This window comes from Vanessa atalanta, chromosome Z (assembly GCF_905147765.1).
Source record: "Vanessa atalanta chromosome Z, ilVanAtal1.2, whole genome shotgun sequence".
Classification (NCBI taxonomy): domain Eukaryota; kingdom Metazoa; phylum Arthropoda; class Insecta; order Lepidoptera; family Nymphalidae; genus Vanessa; species Vanessa atalanta.
In genome coordinates this window covers 2,172,601-2,192,600 of record NC_061902.1, presented here as the reverse complement: position 1 = coordinate 2,192,600, position 20,000 = coordinate 2,172,601, and the positions used below count along the sequence as shown (strand labels likewise).

At 31.2% G+C, this 20,000-nt stretch overlaps 1 protein-coding gene across 1 annotated transcript in view; it reads right to left on the bottom strand.

The window, feature by feature from the left end:
* Positions 1-19,474, bottom strand: part of LOC125075861 (probable cytochrome P450 305a1) — a 33,214-nt gene extending 13,740 nt beyond the window's left edge. The window contains exons 1-3 of the mRNA XM_047687679.1: positions 19,256-19,474; positions 8,987-9,241; positions 7,729-7,944 (exon numbers count right to left, since the gene is read on the bottom strand). Coding sequence (XP_047543635.1) covers positions 7,729-7,944; positions 8,987-9,241; positions 19,256-19,343 — 559 coding nt within the window. The 5' untranslated portion in view covers positions 19,344-19,474. The remainder of the gene's footprint in view (positions 1-7,728; positions 7,945-8,986; positions 9,242-19,255) is intronic.
* Positions 19,475-20,000: the final 526 nt, after the last annotated feature.

Here is a 20,000-nt window from a genome sequence, read left to right as displayed (position 1 = left end):
ATTTGATGATGATTTGTAAAGTTACTTAAAGCGTAATTAATAACAAACTGACTTTCCTTTAAAATTTTGAGTTAGGATATCCAGACGCTTTATTCGTCTCGGAACTCGGAACGTCACGGAAGTATGCGCATGGGATCCCGTGACGTCCACCGAAAGAACGGATTGGGTACCGCTGGTTTTTAAGTGGGTATTCCGGTTCCTTCAGGGCCGACGAGCCCCACATAAAACGTTCATAATATTTTTAAAGTATCGTATTTTATTTTATAACAATTTTTAATGCTAGTATTCATTTACAAGATAACTTTATTATTATTATTAATATATACTTACAGGTTCAAAACTAAATCAAATATAAATTTTGTAAATAAACAAACACGACTGATATTCCTTTGTTGTCGTGTAATGATGTTTTTATATACAAACGCAATACTAACAAACGCGGAACAAATTTGAATTGTACGCATATAATTAATGTTCAAATGGTATTATTTCTGTTTTTATTTAACAGCACCCACTCCATGTAAATTTTCTACATTTATAATTGAACTCTATTGACAAAGCCAACCAAAACCATGTCCGATAGAGAATAAATTATTAACCTGCATCCACATCAGTGGTATTTCTTTTTTTAAATTGAATGTCAGTCCAACAAATCGACAACCTAATTAAAAGCGTTCGCAACTGTTACATTGTGGCAATGTACTAAATATAATAGGCAAGAGAAACAAAACAAAGTCTCTTGTGTCTTTTTTATATTTCTATCTCGCTGGAAAAAAATACGCCTTTCCCCCAAATGAAGTATGTGGGTATTGGGTATGTGAGTCTCGGTGACCGAAAAAAATAATTGTTGGATTTGAGGGTAGTTTAACTGATAAGTGACTCGTAAGACACAAACGCATCTATACAAAGATGTGTCACCAGCAATTATCATAGATATACATAGATATATACATATGTAAATATAATTTAAATGTTCAATTCAATACCTTGAAGTTTAGACCCAAATTGCATTTGTTTAAAGACTATGTTTGTTTTATCAATAAAGTGAATTCTGGTAAATATCGGACTACTGAGAAAGACTTTATACTCTTTTAACAAGAAGAACTTCAAACTTCTCAAAGTATTTAGGAAAATCACATGAGGACGTTATGAGATTTTCCTTCGCCTACGAGAATATTAGTTCAATAGAACATATTTGTTGCACGTAGTGACACATTGGTGGCAGTCTGCCTTTAAGCAGCGTCTATAAAAATCAACTTTTTCAAAGATCGACCCCCCCACCCCCATTATTTTTATTCCGTTTTTACGTTAGACCACTTATAGCAACCAACATGTCAAGATGTCCTCAGACTATCCACTGGATCAACATTTCCAATACATTGTATCCAAGAAAACCGAAAGTTTTTCAAGAGATAATATATAAAAACAAACTTAGTTGGTACGGTTTCGTAAACCTGCCTGGGTAGGTACCATCCACTCATCAGATATCCACTTATCTTAGTTCCCAAAGTTGGTAGAAAATTGGCGATATACGGAATGGTTAATATTAATGGTGATGCATTACCAATTTCTATGAGTGTTAGTGGACACACCATGAGGTGACAAATTTGCCCATCTGCCTACTAACGAAATAAAAAAAATAGCTTCCATATCCAAGGTCAATGTTAACAAGTCAAGGTCGCAGCAGCTCATATTAACTATAAACAAAGTTACAGCAGCGTCGTGTTTCAACCGTGTTGCCTCGCGGTTTACATACTCGGATAAATTCATAGAAATTGTTTAATTAAAACAATATTATATTGCACTACGTCAGTCTCTCATAATTAATATAATAACGGTAAATGACGTATTCTCCCGGCATTGAAACTGGATCCATTTTAAGCTGTCGGTGTAAAAGCTGCCCTTTAGAATATATAGTCTTAAATGACGTACTTTCTCGTTGTTCAACTGGAATCTATTTTAAAATGCTTGAGCAATTTTCTTTAGGTTATATCGTTCTCGACAAGGGATCGACAATATCAATTAAATTGTTGGTTGGTCGGATGATTTTGCAGATCATATTTCGGGTATAAGAAGAAAACGTGAAGTAACATCGAAAGACGTAATGTAAATTTTTAGTAGACATAAGTGATATACGGCTTAATTTATGTTAGAAGTGTAACAGAGAGAGGAATACTGGTGTTTAACGTCCCCTAAAATACGTACGTAAGAGCGTAAATGCTTTAAGAGACGTAAACGAAACTATATGCCAATTTGAATAATAATGAGATGCATATTTTAGGGTAGGTATATATTTAAAAAAATATATTGGTTTTGCGTTTTGTGTTATGTTGCTCAATCAAGCAGTGGATTGAAATGATTCTAATGGAATTTGTTATAGAAGACGATTATGTCGAGGAATTAAAAAATATCGAATGGTTAGAAACATTTAATTTCTTCCCTGTTTAAGCCAAATTTATACTCAAATTTTCGTCCAGTATTGTTTATAAAAAAAACACATAACTGAAGTTCACTTGAAATAAACCACGGGCACTCATATCAGCTCATTCTTAACGATCACCGTATGAAACGAGTCACCGTTATTTTCAATAAAAATGTCGGTAGGTACTCAAGAACCGCTGAACGATAGTTGAAGATCAAGTTCAATCGTTTATTCACGATCAAACGAGCATAAAAATTTAAATTGAATTAAAACTAATAGGTTTAAATGGCAAGTCTTTGAATAATCTCGTATGAATCTTTTTATCTAACCAATGACAGATCTCATCCTAGAAGAGAGAAAAATTTAAAAGATTCAATTGAAAGATTTGACAGATTCAAAGGAAATTGGATGTTAAAATAGTTAGACGTTTTTAATTCAATTATCTTTTTACGTATTTCATATTGACTTTCAATATTGTATAATTGGGTAATCCGTATCCTGACCTTATGGATTACATGGATGCGTATTAAAAGTCCCGCCTCCCGAATGCCGAATTGGCTGATGCAATGGTATTATTAGCTCAGGTCATTAGTAATTCGGGACGTCATTGTAAATAAATAATTGGCTAAAATATATTCTACCTAATTTTGCAACTATCACGTTTAATCATTTGATAGATTCAGGCGCCTGTTACCTAATATCATTTGAATTCGCTAATGTTACGAATAATTTCTGAGAAACCGTCATATTTTAAAGAGGAATAGTTGTACCATTCTTCTTTAAAATATGTTCCCAAGATATGTTCTAGTTCAATTTTTTTATTATAATTTCATTTTCTTTATGTTATAATTCACTTATGATTGAATTATGAGAAATTTTTTGCTCCTTGATATTTATCATTATCGTTCAATAGTTTCTAGAGTAAGCATTAATTTGGATCCAAAAATAACGAACATATAGTCTACTGGCAGTCGTTCGCTTCGGTCGACATAAAAAAGTAGTCTATGTCCTCCCTGTGAGTTCAAGCTTGCTTCGTACCGAATGTCATCAAATTCGATTCAGTGATTTCGCCGTGATAGAGCAACAGACAGACAGAGTTACTTTCACATTTATAATATTAGTATAGATATTTTCGACTCAGCTCTATCTTCCAAACTAAAGCGACATATTGTAGATATGTGTTTTTTCTCCTACGAAATGTCTTTGTTATGGACAGTTGAAATGAGATCGTGAATTTGCCTTTTTATACAAATCGTTAGGTTATGTTAAAGTTTATATTTTCCTTTGAGAGGAGCTTTGGCGGGCTTTTAACTTTTTATCTATTTAAGAGCATGGTTCTAAATAATCAAGATTTTATTTGTTATGGTAATTGTGAGCACTATTTTCGGTTTTTATATTTTCACTTCAATTGGTTTTAACCTTCAAGTGCTGTTCCATTAAGTCTAATAAAAAAAGCAAATCCATGTTGTGAGTGGGAGACAAACTCCGACAACCTATATTACAGTTCCCATGCGGCACGTTTTATTTCATGTGAAAGTCAATCAGGAACTTCGTATTTTGTTTTATTTGCGTCTGTTAGCAAGTGTAGCATCTAACCGACCTAATCGATTTATTTCATAGTCACAAAATGTATATAATATAGTGTCGATTGGTTCTGTATATCATGAACCAACTTTATTGTGCGTTTTAATTAATCATATTTTCTATATTTTTTATACGTTTATCTAAGCGAAATGCCACTGACTCGTCACGAGTTCGTACCTTTTTTGACACTAAAAATTATTTTTTTAATTTGATAATTCAACTTCATGGGCGAGAACGGAAGGGTTAACTTTGTATGAATTTTAACCGAACAAAGTCGGGACGGGGCGGATAGTATAATATGTATATTTTAATTAAGTTTAGTGTGAAAAAAGAATATTGAAAAATTTTACTAAGATACTTGTTCAATATAGTTAAGTTTTTAATAAATATTATAATTATAAAATATATTTCACTAGAACAGTCTTGTTTGAAAACCCTATTATTCAATAATAATAATAATAATAAGATCAACAATGTACTATTATTATTATAAAAAAAATATAGATGATACTAAATTAAGTAGCACTAATTGCTTTACGTGGGAGAAATTTCGCCGTAAATCCGATAATTCCTCCACTCATCGTTTCTACTGTAACATCAAAACATTTGCACCTCGACTCAAACGAGCAATTTCTTAATGAACCTGCATTCCGAAACACCATATAGACCGCTTATTAGTGTTACGTCCTACGCAACTCGGTTCGTTTAATTATTGTTGTATGTGGTGTAACGTGACTTTGTTTAAGGATAATTTAAAATTAACCCGTTTCATTTAAACTACTCAACGTGCTACTGGAGCGGCTAATAAGCATGCTACTTTGCGTGCTAGTCAAACAAAGCAAGTGAATTTGCAGACTTTCTTGTTATAACTGTTACGATAAATGTATATTATATATATTCTAAATATAATATTCTCTTTCCTAAATTTACAACCTGAAATGTTAACGGATTTGCAAAAATGTATTTTGTACCATTTGAAGACATTTTTGCAAAAGTTTAGTGTCACGTGTCTTTAAATTCCTATATCTACAGCCATACAGTCAAAATTTAATAAATAAAAATATGTGAACAGATATCAGTTAAAATTTATAAGCACTATTGAAATGTTTTTCAAAAATTTTTTGTCCTCGGAAAAATTCCGAACATCGAAATTACTGTATCGTAAATATTAACATTTAATGAGTAAAATATGAAGCGAGTTCTGCCAGAATAACACTGCAGCTTATCTGTATCTATCATTCAATTATATTCAATAGCCAAATCGAGAATTCGGTATCGATTATGAACTGACAAAGCGTTCACAACCGTCGACTACTCGTATATCAATCTCAATTGGATTTCATGCAACATGACATCTCGTAAAGATGGAACAATTGTAAACATAAGTTTATTTTAATTTCATTTCATTATCTACAGACTTTTTCCGTCCTAGTCATTTTGGGTTTCTGAAATTATTTCGACCGATTTTCTGTCCGAAGCATCGCCCACGTGTTTCTTGTTAGGACCAGTTGTTAGATATAGGTTCGTTTTTTATGATATACGAAGGAGGATGGGCAAATGCGTCACCCGATGATACGGTCCAAAAGTGGTTAATGGATATTGGCTAATTTTAAGAAATATTTACGATTCCTTACATAGCCAAAATGCCACCAACCTTGGAAGCTAAGATGTTATACCCGTTGCCTTTAGTTACACTGTCTCACTCATAACAGAACCAGAACACAAAAATACTGAGTAACTAAGCATTGCTGTTTGGCGGTAGCTATTTCTGTGTTTTCAAGTATTTAAGACGTGAAAGCCTAACAAACACATTATTTAGGATGGAATTAATTATATATATAACTGCTGCGGGACAAATAAATAAATAAAACGGAGACGGATCTAAGGAATTTAAAAAAAATGTACAGCCTATCTACAGACATCTACAGACAATTCGCGTTGATTATTCAACATCATACAAATTCTCAGACCAATACGTTCAGTAGTTTTCATGTGATTGTTGTACAAATGAAGAAACTTTTGTATATAGAGAACAAGCTAGCCGTCTCAAGTTAAGTTTAGTAATGATTATTTCACCTGATACGTCGTGACGCATTGCTAGTATTCATATACAACACTAGCAGTATCCAACAACAAAACTACGCGTCTAGATTCCAGAGGAATAACTAGTGGACCAGTTGATTAACGACAAAGGCGTGGAAACAGATCTTTTATTTCATCAGCGTGTTCCTCTCATGAATCTCTAATTGATTCGCATATATTTACAACGACTTCCATCACAGCGGTATATATATTTCGATGGAAGTGATTTACTGCGAATTTAAGTGCATTTGGTTTTATAATTGATTAATTATTTAATATTTTAATGAACAAGCCTTTAATGGAGCCTGGAGCTTAATTATTATCATTTAATACTTTGATGATATTTAAATGTATACGAAAAATTACTCTTTGTTTGGTTAATTTGTTTGAATTGTCCTAAAAGACGATATTCTTCGATTCTTTATTCAAAGAAGGAGATTTAGGTTTAAAGTATTGACTTAAATTTAAAGCTACCACCGGTTCGGAAAGTAGATTCTACCGAGAAGAACCGGCAAGAAACTCAATAGTTACTCTTTTCCATCATTTCAATTAAAGAGTATGTCAGTAAAGAAGAATTATTTTTTTATATATCCTGACTAGAAATCAATAAATACTAAGTCCACGGATTATTATCTTTAATAAAACCATAAATAAATTTATTAAAGTTCGTAAAGCAAGATCCTGAGATCTCGGTATATAAAAAAAAAAAATTTTTTAGCACTTAAGGATATCTAGCACACTAACACAAACTCAGTCATAACTACAGAATGGGACATTTTTTTTAAAGGTCACGCCGCGGTTTCTACGTATGCATATATCTATAATATTATTAAAACCCTCTCGCCCACGGGGTGATAAAATCGAAAAATATATTAATTTCATACATTATCAGATAAATTGTTCATGCATTAATAATGACGAAAATTGGACGACCTCCGTAGTCGAGTAGTGTGTACACCAGTTTTCATGGGTACGCCACTCCGAAGTCCCGGGTTCGATTCCCGGCCGAGTCGATGTAGAAAAAGTTTTCTATGTTGTCTTGGGTCTGGATGTTTGTGGTACCGTCGTTACTTCTGATTTTCCTTAACACAAGTGCTAGCTAGCTACTTGCATTGGGATCAGAGTAATGTATGTGATGTTGTCTAATATGTATTTATTTATATTAAAGATTAAATATATAACGTAAATAATCTTTAATAAAATTTTATTAAAATTGTGGTATATTGGTGGTTAGGTAAGCTCGAAAACAGCCCGTCTGGGTAGCTTTAAACTGGGTAGCTAACAAGGTGGCTAACACGTCTGGCCACAATACTTACGTTTGATGGTTAAGTGAGCCAGTAAAATTACAGGCACAAGGAACATAACACCTAAATACCCAAGGATTGGTTTATACACCAACGCCCTTCCAATTAAAAATAATATCGAGAAAATAATAGCGTTCAATAGAACTTATTACATCTAGATAAAGGACAATCATATACCATTTAATACTTGCACTTCTTTGCGTTTATAACATAAATCCGAATGTAGTCACGTCCGACTGAACGTCCCACTGAGGTCGTGGGAGATACGGTGTAGTTATAATTCATAATCAATTTTATTCAACCATTATTCCCAAATTAACTTAATCAAATACTCACCGGCCGTGAATTTCCATAGAATATTTATAACAGACATTGCAAGCATGTTTTTCGGATTGAAAGGTTTATTTTGATTGCTAATGTAGTTTAGGATTTTCTGCATCTCATTCTGTATGTGGGCCTCCATCGCTGTCTTACCGAATCCAACATTCTTCAAATGTTTGACCGTGAACTGTCTATGTTCCCTCCATAACGCACCATCGGCAAACGTAATACCTGCATATGAATTTACTTTGATTACTAAGATCTTAGTCGTGTGACTTTGTTATAAATTTTCATGTAAAGAGATGAGAATTGTCAGCCGATGCAAGCGATCCCAAGCGTTGACGCTAGTCAGTTGTGTCATCAAAAAATCTAAATCTATTTTTTGGTTCAAAAATTTAAGGGAACAAGTGATGTTGATTATGTCCTCCTGACCATCCATCAACCAACTAACACAGTAATTACATTGGCTGATGTAAGTTCATATTGTGCCTTCGAATCGAAATGGTTTTGAGGTTTATTTTAAAACGCTACTCCAGTGCGCGTTAGTTGATTTACTTGATAGTTTACTTTGTGCAAGCCCGTCTAGGTGGGTACCACCAACTCCTCATATATTCTGCCGCAAAATAAAAATCATTAGTATTGTTGGGTTACGGTTTGAAGGGTGAGTGGCCCAGTATAACTACAGGTACTAGGGACATAACATCTTCGTTCCCAAAATTGTTGGCGCATTGGAGAAGAATTGTTTAATATTTCATACAGATCTAATGTCTATAAGTCATTAGGACCACCAGGTGGCCCATATAGGTATATGGGCAATAAATGGACATCATCCGAGTCGTCCAAATTTCCTTACGATCTGTTTCATCCCCGCTGATTCAATATTAAATTTAAAATTAAATATCAGAAATTATACACGCGATTTGAAATTTTTTTACTGAAAATAAATTTCGTGTTCAGTGATAAGACTTTAACTGAAGTTAAGACGTAATAATTAAACACCATTAAAAAAAGAAATTATCAACAAAATAACATTCAGTACCAAATTGATAGGTATAATCGATGGAAAGTCTAATAAAGATAATTCGAATGACATACCATGACCCACTGCGCTGCTTTTTTTTAAAGACGCTATAATAACTTTTATCAAGTCGCAATAAATTTCGATAGTCCAATTTCAGTTATCGAATACAACAGCAGAAAACAAAATTTATTACGAGCAACGAATGAATTAAGACTTGAACATTAATACTTATGATTCTATTAAAATTCTTACCCATTCTCTTGCCGAGACAACGGAGCTTAATAAAAAAAGTATCGGGTCGTCCTTCGAACTCTTTCTCAGTGAAAACTCTTCGAACGTTATTTTCTCCAAAGACGACAACGATCGGTTCCGATCCAAGCTTTATTCCGAGAACTTTCGTTGAATATTCTTTCGCTATTTCTGATAAGCCTTTCCACTGAGATCCGTGCTTCCTGACCATATTTTGAACGAGCGCGCTGCATCCGAATATTGGGTACCATTTTGGACCTGTGAAAAATAAATTATTTGATTTTATATGTCTTTCTACTTTGTATACTAAAATATCATTATTTGTATCACTGTTAATTTTTTTGTTTCAAATCAGGTCAAATTATGTTTTCAACAAATAAGCAGCTGTTGCTTATTGATATTTAAAAAAATCGTCGTATCTAAGAAGCACCGGAGAAATAAACCCAGCGGTGTTAAATTTCTTTTTTATATATTTTAATATATATTTAAGGAATTTAATAAAATAATTTTGAATATACAAAGTAAAGTCAACATTGTAGTTAGTGACGCCCTCGTTCGTTTTAAAAGAAACTTAATATGTCCACTATGGAATAACCTATCTATTTTATTCTAAACAAAAATAATTGAAAACATTCCATTTGAAAATTTATAGTTGTTCGATTTCCACAGTGAAATACGAAACGCGGAGAACTATTCCATATTAAACTGGCCCGGAGTTCCGACGTGGTTTAAACTCTCTTTGTGTCGCCCGCATTTATTAGCAGACAATTTTCCAGCACAAATAAACTATTTTTTCCCATCGATACAATGTAACGACATTGTTGGTTTTAATTATTAAACGAATTGACTCAAGCAAGTCAGCGTTATCTAATTAATTTAAAAAACGGTAAGAGACATACGTTTGCCTTGCATTGGAATTAGAGATATATTCAGAATGATTTTAAAGCAAAAGATCACGTCATTATATAAGAGCAACCACGTAAATAATTCTAATGTGGGTTGCATGCAATCAGAGTCTCTTTCAATTGAAACGTGATTGATACTTGTTTTTGATAATTAGTTTACTGGCGGTATGAAACGAGACATTCATATTTCATTCGCATCGTACGATGTCGAATGTCATGCATTTTAATTTATTGGTTTCCTACCAACAAGTCCTACTAATTTCGTTCCTCATAAAGCTATGAAGAATACACATAAAAACGTTTTGATGTTGAAATATTTCAATCAAGCAAGAGAACAACTAACTATTATATTAGACGGTAAAATTTGTGTCTCCTGTTGAAAAACGTTCAACGATCTTTTCATTTCTGTTGTCAATTTATGAGATGCCAAAAGTTTGATATTGGTATCAATTATTAGTAACCTTTTAAAACACATTGGTCTCGACTAACGTCAAGTGTAGACCGTTAAGGGCGAAAGCTAAAACAGTTAAATCAAGCCAACGTTACAAAAAATCATCTTGTTAATTCCACCAGTGATTCAAAAATTACAAATGATGGGAAAAATGTCGCGAACATTCCTTTATTGCAAGAGATTATGATTTGTTGCAGTACAAATTTTAAATTGTATGTAATATGATTTTGGCGTTAAAGTTAACTTTTAACGGAATTACAGATTTATTTATAATACAAATTATGAAGACTCGTGTAAAACAGATAAGTTACACGTGGGAGTTCAATATCAATATGCATTTCTAGCATCGTATTTGCTTTTGACGTACCCTCACAATTATAACACTATTCAAAGCTGAAACGAATGGAGGCAATCAAAGCGCTTAACAAATAGACAGAAGCGGTATTATTTTAAATTTTCTATATTAGTTAGTTTGATTGGATATTGTTGAGTAAAGTTTTATTACAACTTCAAGGCTTCAATTTCGTTTAAAAGTATGAATACTTTCCGGAAACGCCTCGTTTTCACCATTGCGTTCTGTTCCTTTATCAAATAGTAACTTGTATCATAGAACTAATTAACGAACTAACTAATTAGCTGAAGTATCGAGAGCTAAATGAAATCTTTCGATAAAATCGTTATTAACCATTATTTATATATAAATTTTATTTTACTTTTATGTAACATTTAAAAAAAAATAGCTAAATAAATTAACATCAGATCTTTCTGAGATTTTATATTGATATTTAACATGCAGAGGAGCAGCTCAGTATCGGAAAATAAGTCTAAAAGGGACACCTAAACATGGAATCTTACATCTAATCTGTCCAGACTAGAACACAAAATCTTCTGTTAAGATCCACGTGTTTTATAAACTGGACGGTCGCTGCTCTGTTATATGAGCAGTAGGTATAATAACAGCAATTGAAAAGCTGACGAAAGCGTCACGTTTGTGTTCACAATTTACTTTGAAAGGTTATACCGTATTCTTTTGTTTTAACACGAACTGCACGTTTTGATCAAATCAAATATACTTTATTCAAGTAGGCTGTTACGAGCAACTTTTATAAGTCCCTTTACAAGATTTATTTTAATTTAAAGTTACCACCTGTTTTAATTTAGACTGTACCAAGAAGAATCGACAAAAATCTATATAGTTGCTTTTATCCGACAATTTACTAGAAAAGAAAGTGGAACTGATGAGAAAAGAAGACCAACAAAAAAAAATGGCCATCGAAATCGGAATATATAACATTCATTTGTACAAAGAACAAACACAAACTAATTACTCCTGTAACTTGACTGCATAGTGTCAGCAACTATTTTGTGGGACAATGTTTATAGTTTCACTATAGGATCCCAGAAAGCGTACAATTAGAAACTATTAAGTAAATGTAAATGAATACACAGCCGAGATGGCCCAGTGGTCAGAACGCGTGCACCTTAACCGATGATTTTGGGTTCAAACCCAGGCAGGCACCACTGAATTTTCATGTGCTTAATTTGTGTTTATAATTGATCTCGTGCTCGGCGGTGAAGGAAAACATCGTGAGGAAACCTGCATGTGTCTAATTTCAACGAAATTCTGCCACATGTGTATTCCACCAACCCGCATTGGAGCAGCGTGGTGGAATATGCTCCAAACCTTCTCCTCAAGGGAGAGGAGGCCTTAGCCCAGCAGTAGGAAATTTACAGGCTAATGTATGTAACTAATGTAAATGAATACTTGTGTGCGTAAGATTAATAATGTCTAATATTGTACTGGTCGTATTTCCGACTGATTCGATCACTTTATATGTTGTTCTTCAGTGAATGGAAGCAGTTTTACTAGTTTATATTGCCTGGAGAACAAAATCAATAAAACGGTTTATAAAATCGTTGGAAATTTGTTCAGTGCGATCTTACCCCATTGTCGATCTTGCCCCAACTCACCCTGGTATTCTTGCCACCATTCCACGCGGTCAAGATTTATACAGTAACTATTTTTAATAAATATTGGTATATATTTAAGGAATTAACGTACATGAATAATTCTTATGTAAATAAACTAGGTTCATAGAAAGTACAACTTGGGAACAAAATGATCGCCTCTTGGCGACTTCTTTGCTATGAATATTTGTAAACAATTTCAAATTCTGACAAATCTTATAAAATTTTATTTTTCGCCAGTTCTTCTTAGTTCAGGGTATTTTCTTTTCTGAACCAGTGGAACTTTTAAATCAAATATTCAACAATTTTAACACTTTTCTAAATAAAGTATTTTGAATTTGAAATTGAAATATCTTGAGTTTCATTATTTTACCTGTACGAATTACGGACTACCTTGCATATAACATATAACATGCTAGCTTATATGTTTTGCCCTTTAAGATTTCCGTACATGTACTGATTGAACTGTTGTTATCTACTTAAGAAAATTGCTCCCATCCAAGATGCTATTCCGATCGTAAAATCGCAGTAGTTACGGAAATCACTCGGAAAATAAAACTACTGACTTATAATACTATATATTATATGTAATTGAATTTTATGTATTTTCGTGTGTTTTACATCTTTAGAGATACGTATACTATATTTAAATACATACACACGTATGTTTTTTAACCCTAAAGTTGGTTGGAAGAAATATCTATTAAGCGAAATTATGCCGAGAAAAATTTTATTATTTTTAATTAAAAGTACCTTTGCCTTTAAAAATATAATAAAACACTATCAATTTATATCTAAATATATACACGAGGTGGATGATACGATTGTTTAATAATTATTAAAATTTAACTTATGATATTTCGAATTTTTTTAGTAATAGTAGATGCTCTTTATCGAAAACAATGTTTCGAGAACGAGACGTTTTGTAAACATTTTATGGGGACAAATTCATGTATCAGTTACATAATAAGATATTCAGCCTAATGACTGTATTGTCTTCAAAAAACAAAGAATTTATAAAAGTCAATTCAAAAGTAAAAAATTTAAATAGTCTATGTACCATACTTCTTTTACCTTGTAAAAAAAAATAAAAGACGTCGTACATACTGTCTAAATCATCCAAAAGAAAAAAAATCCATAATTCCATCATACATCTATGAAACTGACTAATCAATACCAGACAAATATTGTTTTTTTTTTTCCTTAAATTTGAATTTATTAAAGGAAACATAAGATCTGTGATAAAAAGGTAAATTTAGCTTGTAATATTAAATGCAATGTGCATATAAATATTTTCATTCACCTTCCGTGCAACCGAACAAACTTTTTATCTTAGAAGACCGTCAACTGTTCAAGGTATTAATTTCAAATATTATTTAATAGAAGTTTTAAAACAACTAGTTTATATGAACTTGATTCAAAACAAATGTTGGTAGAATTATGAATCTTATGTATTTACGTCAATATTTCCATATATACTGGTATGTTTATTTCATAATCATGAATGGGATTGATCAAGGTAAATATTAAGTACGGATGGCTTTTAGCAAGAGGTGTAAAGTATTATATGACGTTATAGCGATGTTATTATTAGAGGTAGAAATTAATAGAAGAAAAAAATTATCCTGCTAGTTTAAGGTCGGCTTTCTCATATTTCTAACACGACGTTTCCAAATCATTACATTGTATATATCTGTCCCTGTATATGCTTAAATCTTTAAAATTACACAACGGATTTTGATGCGGTTTTTTTTAATAGATAGATCGATTCAAGAGGGAGTTATTTATGTATAATATATGCACAATACAGTAAAGAAACACTGATAATTTTAGAGGTTTCTAAAGTGATGTCATAAATAAACACCTTTTTGCGTTTACATTGCAAACGCTAGCTAAACCCTGCGAGATAGATCAAAATAATGTACTACAGTATTGCACACCTTAAAAAGGTCTTCAAAAAAATCCACCATGGTATACAATGTCTATCTCTTAGGGATAGCCCACAAAAACTATTTTTTATCCTTTACTTTTAACGAGGAATAATTACCTATTTTCGAAGCAATTTTAAGCAATACAGCATTAATCCAATTAAGTACCTTAAATACATTGTGCATTTAATATATATCAATATGGCCCTTCACAGCATGTAATTTAAATGAATATTTTCGAAGATATTACAGATTTAAAACGCAGGGACATAGCGGTTTTGTCTTGTCTAATGACTGAAAAACTGTGAACGTTGTAAGACATTGTGTAGTATATTTAGTATCAGCATTGCACCCGTGCGAAGCCGGGGCGGGTCAGTAGTTATTAACATATAAACAGACCCTATATTTAAATTTATCATGCAATTTGCTAAAAGCTCAGCTACATTACTTAATTAATATATTATTCATTTATAATACAATAATATTCCACTAAACTATTTAAATTCACTATAAATTTATGTCCAAATATAAATTTGTACAGAATATCATAGATTATTTAAGCTCGCGTGAACCAATGATATCGCGTCCATTAAATGTCAAATGTAATCAAAGACAATGAGCCATAGACATAGACAATTTTATTATTTCTTACTATTTGATATTTTCCTAATCGAAAACAGCTGATCTGACAGAGATTTCTAATGCAATACTAATTAATTCGTTCTTGGAGTATATAAATAGCTTTTTTAAATTGGCTTTTATGTATGTAAATTTATGGGCGTGTTTTACTGACATCAAATTGTATGATAGGCAAAATTTTTTTTAATTCTCTATTACATCCTTGGGTTTATTAAATGGTTGGAAGAGCACTTACGTTAAACGTCTATTCTTTCGTTTTCCAGTCAAGCTATTTTATCAAAGTGCTAATTGAGATATACATATTTTATTGCATAGTATCTAAATAATAATCTTGACTAATATTATAAAGGCGACTGTAACTCTTTCTGTTACGCTTTCTTTTTCTTACGACTAATTTTACACTGAACCAAATTTGATGAAATTTGGTTTTGAATCTGAGAAAGGACATAGGCAATATTTGATAACTGAAACTTCCCCGACTCCCCCACTCCCTAAACACGCGGGCGAAAAGTAGCATACAAAAAAAAAACAAAAATATCAAAATTAATTAAATATCTGTATTTTATAATAATTCGGAAATTGCCATTTATGAGTAATATATGAGCATGGCATATGGTATCTAAACCTTAATATATTATACTATTATAATCAGATAAAATAAATTAATTTTAGATTCAAGAATAATTATTTAATGTAGACATTTACCAGCGTCATTCATTTATTAGAAGCACATAATCATATAGCATATTTGTCTGTGTACATAATCGGTAGTTACACGTACAGTAATCACGAAGAGAAAAGGCAGCACACATATTTGTCTCTTATTTCTGCATCTGGACAAAGGAACCGATAGTGCAAAAACGTTTCTAATACATATAAAACCCCGTCTTATTGCCTCCACTGGCGACAAGCGGGCTGGTACATTTTTCATCCAGGGAATTGGAATTGCGATTTAACTTGGAAATTTCCTAAGATTCTTGCCACCATTCCACGCGGTCATGATATGCGGTATTTTTAATTTTGATTTTTATATACTTATTTAATATACCTTTGCATAACAAATAAACTACATTTATTTTATAATTCAATGTAATGTTTTTCCGAAAATACAATTCGAAATATTTACCAATCGGGACAGAATCTTTCTTTGAATGATAGTTTAGTTAAAACCATAAATATATCATAAGTGGTCTAATTATAGAACTGAAATGGCCTAGCGACTAGACAATTGGATCTTAACCTCGGATGGCGAGTTCAAGGCCGGTAAACTAACGCAAGGTTTTCGTGTGTTCCATTTGAGCTTATAATTTACTTAATGATCATTGGTGAAGGAAAAAACTATAAAACACAACATGTGTGTGTATACAACACCCCGAGGAGGAATTACTACTTATGGTGGAATAAGTTTGATTTGCCCAGCAGTGGGACATTTGCTGATTAAATTCGGTAGTAACATATATAAGTTTTAATTTTATCTACTAATAATAACCTCGCTTATTAATGTTTTTAAATGTGCTGATAATATAAATAAATTAATTTTCTTAAAAACTAATGACTTTTTATTTTATTTGCTTTTTACAAAGGACATATTTTCTCTGTGATGGACAGCGCTTTTACTTTGTAAGAACTTGGTTCTATCTTGAAAATGTGTCCATGTGAAGATGAACCATGAGAATGTCAATTAATTCTTCTGCCTTCCTAATAAAATAAATATAGTAATATCTGTTTTATTTTATTTAGTTTTATTTACATAGAATACATAAAATATTCCTTTGATTTGAGACAAAATTCTTTTCAAATGGCTTTATGAACATCAATACTAAAATTAGTATAAGTGTAATTAGTGGTGTGTACGTACATGAATTTCAACTTACTTTGGTAAAGCAGCTTTATGTCGAAATGTGGCAAAATGTACTTCGAACGTCTAATAATAATGCTGCAGTACAATTCTGTAAGAAATTACTGAGTACTAGCGAAATGTTTACAACCATTTAATGGTAATGTGACTTTTTGACTTGTGTATTCTATAAATTTTATAATTATTATAGTTAACGACAAGATCACATTCAGTCATTTCACACTCTTGTACGTTGAGTAAACTGTTACAGTATTTTTTAAATTAATTTAAATAAATATTTACAGTTATAAATAAAAAATATAAATATATATGGTGTCTTTTTCTAATACTACACAAATAAATATATTATAATATTTTTAAATCAGTGGGTTCAATGCCCTAATTCTCATCAGAATCAATCCCAAGACTCCTGTGAGCATTTTATGGTAATTTGGTTTCTTTAATGCATGTATGGAAATGTATTATCATCTTTTTTGGGTCTAGTACAAAGATATTGTTTTTAATTCAATACTTTTTTAAGATGTAATTTAAGTCACTTTGATTTATATTTTGAGCAGTTTCCATTATATTGGCATAATAATGAGTCAACCAGAAACCATAAGCCAATATGAATAATATAATATAATAATGTTTATTATATATTTGTGATCTCAATAATCATAGTCATATATAATAACTAATAAATAATTTAGAAGTTATTTATCAGACTAGATATTTTTAGATTGAAGTTCAATTATGTGTCTTACAGCAAAGTGGAATGGTGGAAATCATCACATAAGGAATAAGTGACATGCCAAACTTTCCCCTTCTTTCTTTTTCATTTTATCTCTTTCTATTTTACATGGTTTGTTAGACTTATTAATTGTTTTTTCACATAGGATATTGAATCAACCATTTCATCATCATTTAATTATTCTCAAATGTTGATAATTTGTTTCATCGTGTCTGATATGGAATACATAATGACTACTAGCTTTACTTCTAGTAGCTTTACTTAAATTGTTTGTTAAATGAAGATTCAAAGGTGCTTGTAAAAGCCTACTTGAATAAAGTATATTTTGATTTTGATTTTTGATTTAACAAACACAACTTAATTCCAACCAGAGGTTCGACAACAATGCTATTTTTCATTTAATTTAATATTATAAACCTTATGATATTTTTAAAACCAGATGGTTTATGACCATTATGATAGCAACAACTATAATCTTTAACAAATCAAAACAATAGATAAAGAACTAAATATATAATTGACTGTATTATATTATATACAGATGCTTTCACATCAATTTAAGTAAGTTTGAGGTATTTTCTAATATAGAATTTATATTTTTAATTTTATTCCAGTGCATTTTTTATATTTATATGTTATTTAAAACTTGAATAAGAATAGTTTCTCATATAAATTTTACTCTTACAGTCTGTTGATGATCTGCAAGAATTCGTCTATTATATTAACTCTTTTCGATGACAATTATTGACTGTTACTTGAGTATTTTTAACGTACCATCATGATATAAAGTTATAAGATTAAGTTTAAATAAGAAAACTATGTTAAATGTGCGTATAATTTTTTTAAATTATTAGTTAACCTTATCAGTAATCCTTTACATATTAATAATTAACATAAAACAAAAAAGAACAGCAAGCAGAAAAATTCTTATTTTAAAAAGAGTTCGTTACCTGCGGCCTGCGCATTGGCAGCCGACGAACACAAAACGTAACACAACCTTACGATAATCCATGTATCCACATATATATTACAGCTTCATATCAGCTTAGAAATATTAAAATTAAAGATTTTTTTTTAAATAAAATCCTACAAAAAATATTATTATTGACATCTTCTTAATATTAGTGTTGCCACTCTCCACTTCTCAACAATAAAAAGAAATGTGTTAGTTTAGTAACAGACTTGCAGAGTCTAATTGTTGTTTAACTGCACGAAAAAAGTACCCAATCATTTTAACGAAACTTTATCAATTACATTATTCCATAATGAAATGTTAACATGCATGCATTTGCCTTCCGATGTTTTCCTCCATATTTGATTTGGATGCACGTCATATTGTATCAACTAGATCACTCGTCTCATTAACGATAACGTACACACAATGATATTCTTATTGAACTATCTACATGCACAATTTATTTACAATATAATTGCATTTTTAAGAGCATCGCTAGCAACACTAAAAGTAATCACCGCAAAAATTTGGATTTTTTTTATCACAAAATAGATGCTGAAAATTTAATATATTTAAGGATTTTTTATTCAAATAAGCAACGTTACTAGTGTCGACCACAGCGTTTCAAATACATATGTAATAACACTAATTGGTTAGGAAAAATAAACATAGATACAATAAAATAAGTATCGCTTGGCAGTCTTAAACAATATATATCTGACATCGTTAGACAATTTAAAAATAAACATAAGTCTTGAACGTTCAGTATTCGTTCAGCGCATGCTAGAAATAGTCAGGTCGCTAAAACAATTGAAAAATACTATATGAAATGTACCTGGAGGGAAGTTCTTCGGTTTTGTGATAGATTTAAGGATGTACCCAGTGATAACTAAAACAATCAACGCGCAAGTAATAGCACACATATTAATAGTCGTTTGTGAACACGCGCACAGCACTGACGACGTTCAAAGCAAGACTGTTAATGGTGTACATCAAGCACATTCTTTTTATATTTCATAACATTACGTAAAACCATAGTGTCAACTTCGATACTAATTTCACTTGACTTGTCAGTGACACGTTTCATTGATATCTTCGATATAGTTTCTTATGAACGAATACAAAAATCAGTGCCAAATTAATCTATACATAAATGTTATAAAACTACACCAAAAGCAGTATCTGAGTAATTTTTTCTAAAGTTGCTTTTTTTCAAAAATTTCAAATAAACGAAGATCGTAAAACATACTTATGTATTTTTAAATAATAATAGAAAACTTTCCAATCTGTATTGCAAGTATAATCAATGCAAAGTAAGATAATTTAAACAAAAACTCCTGACGATAAGTTATCTTACTCGATGTACATATTGTCCAGAAAAATTAAGCCCTTCGTGAACAGTTATCAAAGCTTTATCTCTTATTTTAACTATTAAAACACAAAATAAGTGAATTCGTGATATTTTATTTAAGGCTTTAACAGAATGATTGTCTAAATAATTTAATAAAGGGTCTTTATTAGATACCTAATTATCAGAAATACTTCGATAAGACAAAAAAATGACAGCAATTTGCAATTGC